Raw genomic sequence first — 10798 nt, 5'->3', positions numbered from 1 at the left:
AGTGAACACATCCAGACAGATGGAGCACAGGAACTGATCTTCAGATGGCAGATAGTTTGCAGCAGCCATATCTACTCAAAGAGTGGAAGAAAAGAAACACATTTAGTTTTAAACATTCGTTTGAATAGAAACCAGTGTGATTACCGTTCTTATAAGTATAATTCCGTGTTCACACCAAACGTGGCGCGAATTCATCTGCCGCGTATTCGCGTCATTCGCGCCGCCGGTCTCGCCGGGGGCCATTTGTGTTCATTCGCGAATCGCGCCGGAGAGGGGGCGTGGCTTATCGCGCTGAAAGCCGTTCAACTGTCCGCCATTAACCATGGAAAAAATAACCCCTATTTCTGCTTAGTACGTCTTGTGGAAGTCGCAGATATCCCGGGTAACTAAACGCCGTCATGTCTGGTTCATAATATTGTCTAGAGGAGCTCTGTGGATTTTATCGAAGTGTATTCACTGTGTCTAGCAACCCACAAGTCGCTGTTTACTACAGCTGTATGAACACAAAATACACTGATTTGGCTGTGATTTAACGGCAATAAACCGACAAAAGGGACTCCGAAATAACTACGTAATGATGCCGATTTATACTTGTCTTCTCCGACAAAAAGGGACTCCGAAATAACTACGTAATGATGCCGATTTGTAGGCTACTTGTCTTCTCAATGGAGCTCGGATGGATCGGTGCTAGGCTAAGCTAACATTGTAGCAGCTCCACCAACACTCAGAATAACGTCATCTAGACATAAATACGGCAGCGTCTATTCATTGTTTTTACCATATGGTTTACACACACATTTATACACATAGTCTGGTCCGGTCTCTATTGATATGAGGTATCGTAGAGCTCTGGGTGAACACAGACGGCTACAGTATTTATTTCCTGATTCAACAACGGCAGGAAGTCGCGTCCATCGCGCCGCGAATTCGCGTCAGCCGCGCCGCGCCATCGCAAATTCGCCCCGCGCCAGTCTCATCGCGTCTGTGCATAGACTTTGTATGTAAACACAAGATATTGGAAATGTTGTAATCATCCAGAATATCTCCACTTCCTGTTGTGTAGACGGCATTTTGTTAAATTCTAGCAGTTTACCTGATGACAAACGCATCACATTTCAAAAGCTGCTTCACATTAAAAGCCTCATACTGGTTCTCTGGTGGAAGGCTTTTAATGTGAAAGAGCTAGAGGAAGCGATCAGTGAACAGTAATAACAGCAGGAAAGTAGCAGTGAGACTAAAGTTCAAAACACAGAGATTCAGCTACAAGTTGCTAAAGTCCTGAGACTGTTCAAAGCTGTTAAAGTGAGTTACTGTATAGTGGGACTGTGGACAAACAGACAGTTATATTGTGAACAATTGATCAAGTATGAAGTGAAAAGAGTGGAACTTCCTGCCTGAGTGAAGTTCCAGTTTTGTGTTAATCCTGGTTGTTGAAAGTGTAAATATGATCAGCTGTACTCACCAGTGTTTGGAAGAGACTCTGCTGTGTTGTTGAGAGAAAAACAGAGACTTGTCTTTACTGCAGTGCGTCTGCCACTCTGACAACTCTACTTTCGTTTCTGGAGTGTGACGTTGTAGCTCCGCCTCTTATTAACTGGTGAGGTTTTGTTTCCTGCCTCTGGTTTACATAGAAATTGTCGGGGAAAACAAAGTTAATGAGGAGCAAAGGTGGTGCTTTATCTAACAGGTGGGAGGAGTAAAGCATGTGAAACGGTGTTGCTTACCTTAGTTATGTGTATTGGAGCTTTGAGGGGCCTCAGCTTTACTTTAACCAGAAGAGTTTAGTTTATTGAACTCAAATAAACTAAACGCCACACATTTCTGCAAAAATGTCAACACAATAATTTTCCATTGGAGGGACGCTCACCGCCATTTAAACCCACAGATACATATTCACTGAATAATAGCTGACACAAATATTGTGAATATGACAGGACATTAAGTTGTTTAACTTCTGGGTGCTGTATTTAAAGTGTGCTACTGAATATCCATTTATTCGTCCACACAGTTGGCATTAATGAACATTAAGTCAAACTGTTTCTTCTTCATGCACCCTGAGCAACGTTGCGCTGTGTCATGCTCTGTGCTCATCATTCCTTTATGTTGTGATCCCTCTAGTGGTCGATCTGTGTCGTTACACCAGTTGGTGATCTACATGGAGGCCCGTTGTCCAGCTGCAGGTTAGCAGGGAGTCACGTAGAAGTAGTCAGACGTGAGAAGGAATCCTCAGAATCTACATTACTCTACATTGTTTGATTATTTTAAAGGACAGGGTACACGATCTCCATGAACCTCCGGGTTACCAACACAATGAGGCCCCCCCCCCCACCGCTGTGGTCATCAGCAGAGTGATTAGTGTTGAAAGAGGTGTCGCATGACCCGGTGTTAGGGCTTAGAGCGCGGCACCAGGAGGTCCGGCGGCACAAGGCTCAACCTAACTGGTGCAGCGAGAGACCATTAGCTCTGAGCAACCATGGCCAGTAGGACCACGAACCCAGGTGAGTGAGTCGCGTTGTGTTGGAGGAATGGTTTCTACGTGCAGCACAGAGAGAGGAGATACGGGGGGATGACGGGGGTCCAGATAAACTCCCGTTATGTGGAAACTTCGTCTCTTATCAGTCGCTGCAAATAAGTCTGTGTCTCTTCTCTGTTTCATTTCAGTTGATGCTGATGAGATTAAGAGGCTAGGAAAGCGATTTAAGAAACTGGACCTAGACAACTCCGGGTCCCTGAGTGTGGAGGAGTTCATGTCCTTACCTGAGCTCCAACAGAATCCCCTCGTGCAGCGAGTTATCGACATATTCGACACCGACGGAAACGGGGAAGTCGACTTTAAAGGTGATTTTAAATTGTTTTCCCTCCTCGCTCCGACATGTTTTACTACTGACATCAGTCCTAAGGATGTGCTATGATGGTCTGCTGCCTTTCATCTGCTTTCATGATTAAATACTAATATTCAAATCCACAACGAGCCAGAACGACAAGTCTGACATGTTGTGCCTAAATGGGAGCAGTTATAACAACTATAACAGCATTATTATACATTTTACTTTTATAAAACATTAATAAAAACGTTTTTTGGGGGGTCGCTGATGTGGACAAAAATCATCTAAAGTTGGGGGGAAAAAGGAGGTCGCTTTAGACAAAAGCAACCGCTAAATAAATGTAATGTAATATAAAAATCCAATATTTCCATAAATTATTCCTGTTCATTCATTTGCAACGTTGCTCACAAAGATCTAATAAAGACAGAGACATAAATGTAGTGGACGGAGTAAAAAGTACAATATTTCCCTCTGAAAAGTACACGGAACAAAATGTAACCCTTTTGTTTTTGCTCCAAATAAGTTGCCCAAATAAGTTGCCCAAGGCACACCTGTGTAATAATCCTCTTGATGCCACACCTGTCTGGTGGATTGATTATGCTGACACAGTTAGTTTGTGACCAAAATTTGAGAGAAGAAAGACTTTGGGAATAAGAGTTATTGATACAAAGTAGAACAAAAGGGAAATACTCTTGTACAAGTACCTCACATATGTACTTTAGTACATGACAGGAGTAATTGTAGTGTCTGAATGTCGGCCTCGGCGTTATAATTTCTTCTGTACTTTTCCCAACATATGATCAGATTTGTTTACAATTTAAATCTAACATTTAACAGAAAACGTACGTTTAAGACTTTAGCGGTCTTAAGACGTTTGTGTTAAAATCAGTTTCTTTCTTCATCTGAAGATTTACAATAATTAAAAAGATATGCTCCATAGAAAGTAAAACTCTTTCATTGGTTAGTGGGCCGTCTTGAGATTTATTTGCATAACAACCCCATCATAGCGTGTTTGGCTTTTGGTATAAATCATATTTATTATCTTAACTGCAGTTTTTAACTGATGTCGTTGTTTTCTGTTCTTCGGCAGAGTTCATCGAAGGAGTCTCCCAGTTCAGCGTCAAAGGGGACAAGGAGCAGAAGTTGCGTTGTAAGTGTCGGCCATTCATCCGTTTTCATCGCATCTCTTATCATTAATAGACTCAGTTATGTTCACGAGAAACGTCTGCCACAGAAGCTTGATTTGTTCCAGTCAGATGTCTGAGAGGACTTCTGTGTCTGAATGGTCTTTCATGCGTTTAGTTTGTAGGAAGTCCTCTTTTACAAATAGATGTTGCTTTGTATCATGGAGAACTAAACGCTGCACAAAGAGACAGAGATCCCCTGAGCAACCGTTGCAACATGTTTCATCACACATGGTTGTATATTTGTGCAGACGAAGGCCAGAAGCACCTTTTCTCTTGAAAGTATCATGAGATGAACTTCTCTGTTGACGTCATTCCTCCGTGTCTCCTCCTCTCTGACACCAGTTGCCTTCAGGATCTACGACATGGACAAAGACGGCTACATATCCAACGGGGAGCTCTTCCAGGTCCTCAAGATGATGGTGGGAAACAACCTGAAGGACACCCAACTCCAACAGATCGTCGACAAAACCATCATCAACGCAGACAAAGACGGCGACGGCAGGATATCCTTCGAGGAGTTCTGTGCGGTGAGTGTTGTGATGAATGTCCGTCTCCTTCACCTCCAGAGAGCTTCAGATGCGTAAAATCCTGGCACAACTTGACCTACTTTGAAGAAGCTCGGAGGAAAGTAAATAATCTGAAGACCTCCAGCAACACTTTCAGTATAAAGAACAACTTGAAGGCACAGCCACATGCGTTTACAATGACTGTATTCTTTAAGTGTTGCTGGAGTTTTGGCCTCGTGCAAGTGATACGATTAGAGTGCTGACAGCAGAACAGTAAGTGTGCCGTGTAACATGAACTCAGAGTTAAAAGAGGCTCGAGACCTGGAGTGACACCTCTCCCATTAAACAGTTATTTGATTCATTGTTAGTGTAAACCAAACTAAATAATGTCATTTTAAAGTATGTCAGAAAAAGTCATATTAAACTATGCCATTTAAAAAAAGTCATAGCATAAAATACATCTTCTACTAAAAGGCAATGTGTGTATATCAGAAAAAAGTCATTATGTCATAAATAAAGACGTAAAAAAGTCATAGAAATGTCACAACATTTAGTACCAACATTTGTTGAGATATTAGATGATGATGATGACGCCTCCCTCTTGTCTCCTGCAGGTCGTTGGTGGATTAGACATTCACAAAAAGATGGTGGTGGACGTCTGACAACTTTTTCTTCCTCCATATACTGAAGATCTGCTTGAAGACATCGTCCAACAAAATGCTCAACGAAAGTATTTTCTCTGTGAAAAATCCCCTCCTCTCCCCCTCTCCCTCCCTCCCTCCCTCCCTCCCTGCCATCCCCCCCTCCCTGAGCCTTCTGAAGCCAAACTTTCACCAAGTATTATTGAACAGGAACTCTCTGTGACTCGTCGCACCCTAAAAGCCGACGGACGGCTTTTTTCCCAGCGCAGAGCGACGGTTTCAGTTTGGCGGAGGAAAGCTGGAGTGTGTGCGTGTGCATGTGTCTTTAAGTGTGTATGTGTTCTGTATGTTTTACTGGTTTTTCAAGGTATGTGGGGTTTTTTATATTTATTTTGGTGTCATTGTTTTCTTTTTTTGGAGAATCAAAGGAAGTCTGTCTTAGAGAAAGTAAAGTTCCGTGGGTGAGTGTAGTTAGCGGTGGTGTTACTTGATTTCAGAACAACACAAACAGCATGAAGTGCCAACGAGAATCTCTCGACATGCAGTTGAATTACAGGTAAAAATCGGTGTCTTTATGTTCGAGATGTCATTGTATTATGGAATGCATTTATCTGACTGGAGTATTGCATTATTTACACTTAAAGAACAGCTTCACTTTACACTCGTGTTTGGCTACGTTTAGTCAGAAATACAAGAGGGACGTCGGGCACTACATGTTTCCAAACCACACACTTTGGCTTCATGAGCGTTGATATTCGTTTGCTTTCTTCTTCTTCTTCTTCTTCTTCTTCTTTTTGTGGCACTTTTGTGTTATTAAGCACGACTTAGACGTTGACGTGAACATCGTTTCCAAGTCGGAGAAACCTGTAAGTTCGATAACTCCGACGGGACATGAACGCAGCACACTGCATGAATGTTGAGGAGTAATCTTTAATATATATATATATATATATATATATATATATATATATATATATATATACTTACTTTACATACATGTTTGTAGATTTACTGCAGAAATGTTAATACATAAAACTCTCAGCTTTATGGAATAAGAGTTTTGCCAAGAAAAACGGTTTCATATTTTCTGCACATTGAAATAAAATAAGCAAACGTGCATAAATTCAGATATTTCTCATTTAGTATTTAAATGTTTGCGTTGATGATAATTAGAAACTGTAAAGCCACTGATTGTTGAATAACACGCAGGACCCCAAAAGGTTGGAAAGACTCATTTAAGTAACGTAAATCTGTACAAAAGAAAGAACACAACGCCTGTGAGATTCAGTAAATATCATCGGTACAGGTTTGGGTTATCGGCAGAGACACGACTGTAAGTGATGAAAAACCAAACGCAGTAATGTTCTGTAGTAGTGAACTGAATCTGTGTATTTGCAGCTCGTCTGCGTCTTCATACTCCAAAAATGGCCGTCAAACCGCTCCAAGCTGCTGTGCTCGGTGTTTAGCTGACTGCCGGCTTTATGGACTGATGCGCTGCAAAAAGACTTTTCTACCTGAAACGACTTGTGATGTGTTTGCATGACGTGTGATCTGATCTCCTCTTCTTCTTCTTCTTCTTCTTCTTCTTCTTCTTCTTCTGCCCGTTGCTCTTTGCATGTAGATCAGATTTTATTAAAAGCTTTTAAAGCTTTCTTAAAGCTCTTTTTTCAAAGCTGGTCTCAAAATTTAATGAAATGAGTGAAATGTCTTGCGAATGCAAATAATCTATTCTGCGCATGCTAGTGTACGTGTTACTGGTTTGACCACTTGCATATTTGAATTTTTATACAGTTATACAATAAAATCTACAGTTTTTGGTGCATGTTCAATAGTTAGAAATCATTAAACAATAGCTACTTCAATAGAACCTTAACCCTTAAAAAACAACTTAATTTATCTGTAATAGTTTCATAATCTAAACGTGTGGAAATGGTGTCGGGGTTGTGTTATCAGATAATGTGTTTCATGGTGAGGATAAGTAATCTTAACATTGTTTGTATTTCATTCATTCAGCATTTCACAGTTTTGGCTCATTTCATGAAATTCAGTGAGACCGTGTTGTTTACATATGGTGATAAATAAAACATGAACATTTCAAGCACGTTGATGTTGCCAATAAAGGTTTAAACATGGGAAAAAAACAACCTGTAATCTTAAATGTTTTTTAGTCGCCTGCCACTCGCTCTGTTTTAGGGGGAAGAAATCATGTTTTTGTTTTCTTCACTTTCTTTATTATTTTTATTATTTTTTGTTATTAACAGTTGGTACCCTGCTTGTTTAATTTGAGGTCTGTGCTGAAATGTCTGCTGTTGGTTTAAAGGGATGTTTGTAATGGAGGCAACGTGGATTCAGTCGTAGATTTTCACTCCTGTTTTCATCTTTGCTGCATCGCTGAAACTTCATACATGGAAAAATGAGAAATAAACAGTTTGAAAGTTGTAACAGATGCTGTGAAGTTCTAGTCTCTTCATAAATGTTCCAGGATCTTGACTTTAAAATGTGACTTCCCAACTACGATTAATCATCAAACGTTTACTGAAGAACAATTAGAATGTAGGGTTTTATCTCCGGCTTTTTGTGAGATCAAATCATTGCCGACGTGCACTACTTGGTTATTACCAGCAGGGGGCAGCGTAGAGCTACATGTTAAACCACAAAAAACAATGTAGACAAAAACAAATATTGGCTTATAGCTATTAACATTTTTAAAGGGTAAGTTTTCATCTTACTATAGTTGTGGAAGAAATGTCAACATATTTCATACTGTTTCATATTTAGTACCACAACATTATTGTTTCACCCGGTTGAAGCATCGGATCACCTGATGTTTAAAAGTCATTCATTTCATTCAGGTTTTACAAAATGTCTATATATATATATATATATATATATAAAAACATGTACAGAAACCCTGATCCTCACAGTAACCTCAGTGTAAACATGAATGTGTCGGGTTTACAGAAGACAGACGGAGGGACAAGAGGAGTGAACACCAGTAAATCACTTTTTATGACAATTTAATTACATTCTCTGTAAGATACTCACATTTGTATGACATCCTTTACTTTTTATGACATTTTTTTAACATTATTACATTCTATATTGCCTTTTTTTTTAAAATGTATAACATACTATACTATGACTTTTTAATGACATTTCTATGATACTATGACTATTTTATGACATGAATTCTATGAATTAAAAAAAAAAACCTTTCTTTTGACATTCCATACTTTGACGTTTTGATTACTTTTCATGACAATATGACTTTATTTAAAAAAATGTAACGTACCTTACTATAACTCTTTGACAAACTATACTCGGACATTTTTAAAGAAATCTGTATGACTTTTTTTTTTACATACTATATGAGTTTTTGATGTTTTTTTAATCAATATACAATAATATGACATTTTAATGACATATACTATGACTGTTTTTCATGACTCATTTTATTATATACTATGCTGACCTTTCATGAAATATTTTGAGATATACTAGTTTTTGTGAAAAACTAAACTTTGACTGTCATTGATGACTGCTTTATGACATACTATGAATTTGTTTTGGACTTTTGTTTTACTATGATTTCTGTAACGAACTATACTTTTATGATAAACTATAAGTTTACTTTTTTAATGACATACTATCTTATGACGTTCATACTAACTTTTTATCACATTTTTTTGTAAAATACTATTCAATGAATTTTTGTGACATTTTCTATGACCTACTCTAATGTGACTATGACTTTTATTTTACATACTATACTATGACATATGATATGAACAGCTGTGCTGTAGTATGGCTTCTTTTATTACATACCATACTATGAATATATATGAGACTATCATGACATCATACTATGCCTTTTTTGTGACACATCACTATGTTGCTACATTACATATCAAATATGTTTGGCCATACATAGTAATAATTATTCATTATTAGTTTGTTGTAGCTGTATGGATATTTACATGATAACTTCTGAACTCTCTGGGATGATGATTATTTTGGGATGACACAGTCTGATCTCTTAGATTTAAATGCAGAAGCATTTAACTGCTCCTTGGCATCTGGTTCTACTCTTTAAATAGACCTGTACTCATTGCTTTAGTTGCTGTTTGTTTGTCCGGCGACGTTAACGTATCGAGGACGTCAGCAAACGTCTTTAAAGTGAAACCTGTGCTGCTCTTCATCAGTGTGGATGTCGTCTGTAAAAGCTGGAGGCACACCAACCTGTCCTCTCACCTGTCACTGGGGGGGGGGGTCATCCAGAGTTCAGGGCACCTCTCAGGTAACTTAATTTCACCTGCAGGTAAGTGTCGACTGCAGCCGGTAAAAGGATCTGACATAAACACTTTCGGCCATGTTGTTGTAGGCATCAAATGACACACACATAGTGTGTGTGTGTGTGTGTGTGTGCGTGCGTGTGCACATTTAGCTAATAAAATAGCCAACCTTGAGCTCCAAAATGTGTCTGTTTGGTCTTGTTAACACTTAAACTGATTCTATTAAAGCTACATTGAATCCTTTCTGGACACTAGGGGGCAGGAGAGTTCCACATCAGGCGGACAGACACTAGTACTTTACTTGAGTCTTTCCTTCTCTTGTTACTTTCTCCTTTACTGTATTTATATGGTAGCTTTAGTTTGTTTACAACTATTTATTTTTTCAGATAAATGCATATTGAAAATAATTATTTTTAATCATTCAAAATGACTTCCACCTCAAACAACTACTACAGTAAAGTCCTGCTTTCACATTAATGCACGATTAAAAATCTAATAAGTAATAATATATAATAGTATAACAGTCACAGTGACGTTGTTATACTTTAAAGTACATTTTCCTAAGTTATATTTTCAACGCAGGACCTGTAACAGAGTATTTTTACAGTGTGGTATTTGTACTTTTAATGAAGTAAAGGATGTATTCTTCCTCCAGCATTGTCAACCGCATCAATCAGGTGAAAAGACGATTTGGCGCAAAGTTAGATTTCAACTTGCTCAACTAGCTTTGTGTTGCAGCTAACCCACGGTGACGATGAGATTCGATGTTAACAGCATGACGATGCAGGTTAATAAGTTATTAAAAATGATTTGGATTCATTACAGAGGATCTCTAAACTAGCTGCTTTTTGCTGTTTGTCTGGAATCTGATTTATTAACATGAATTTAAACCTTTCAGTCTGTCAGAGCTGATGTCTCTGAAATGGGCTGCTGTTGTAATTAAATAAAAAACACTACTTGGCAAAGAGAACCGTCAGAGAAACTTCCTTTACAAATGGAGTAAAGTGAATCCTGGAGGATACGTTCGGGACAAAGGCAGCGTGATTAAACCGAGGCAGATTACATGTGTGCGCCTGTGATTTTGCGGCAGCGTGCTGGACTACAGTTACACACCGGTCTGCTGATAACGAGGCTCGGTTTACCTGGCGGGACGGTGTATCTGCTCCATCAGACGGCTGCCAGACTGGTAATGAAGAGAGCTGACGGGCCCGACCGGACCACCGGACCGCAGGTTAGCATTCAAAGTTTATGTTGAGATCATAAAATGATCCATTGTTGTTAAATTAGCTTCACCTCCATGAAATACAACATTAAAGTACAATAGTAATGTAAAATACAACACTAAAG

The 10798-nt window shown here is 39.0% G+C and overlaps 1 protein-coding gene across 1 annotated transcript in view; it reads left to right on the top strand.

Annotated features, from left to right (window-relative positions):
- ppp3r1b (protein phosphatase 3 (formerly 2B), regulatory s1ubunit B, alpha isoform, b) overlaps positions 1-6114 on the top strand; it is a 15499-nt gene extending 9385 nt beyond the window's left edge. The window contains exons 3-6 of the mRNA XM_031876653.1: positions 2662-2838; positions 3916-3975; positions 4355-4539; positions 5133-6114. Coding sequence (XP_031732513.1) covers positions 2662-2838; positions 3916-3975; positions 4355-4539; positions 5133-5180 — 470 coding nt within the window. The 3' untranslated portion in view covers positions 5181-6114. The remainder of the gene's footprint in view (positions 1-2661; positions 2839-3915; positions 3976-4354; positions 4540-5132) is intronic.
- Positions 6115-10798: the final 4684 nt, after the last annotated feature.

Source organism: Anarrhichthys ocellatus, unplaced genomic scaffold, assembly GCF_004355925.1.
Source record: "Anarrhichthys ocellatus isolate YVR2014 unplaced genomic scaffold, GSC_Weel_1.0 scaffold112, whole genome shotgun sequence".
Lineage (NCBI taxonomy): Eukaryota > Metazoa > Chordata > Actinopteri > Perciformes > Anarhichadidae > Anarrhichthys > Anarrhichthys ocellatus.
This window is presented reverse-complemented; position numbering and strand designations above follow the sequence as displayed.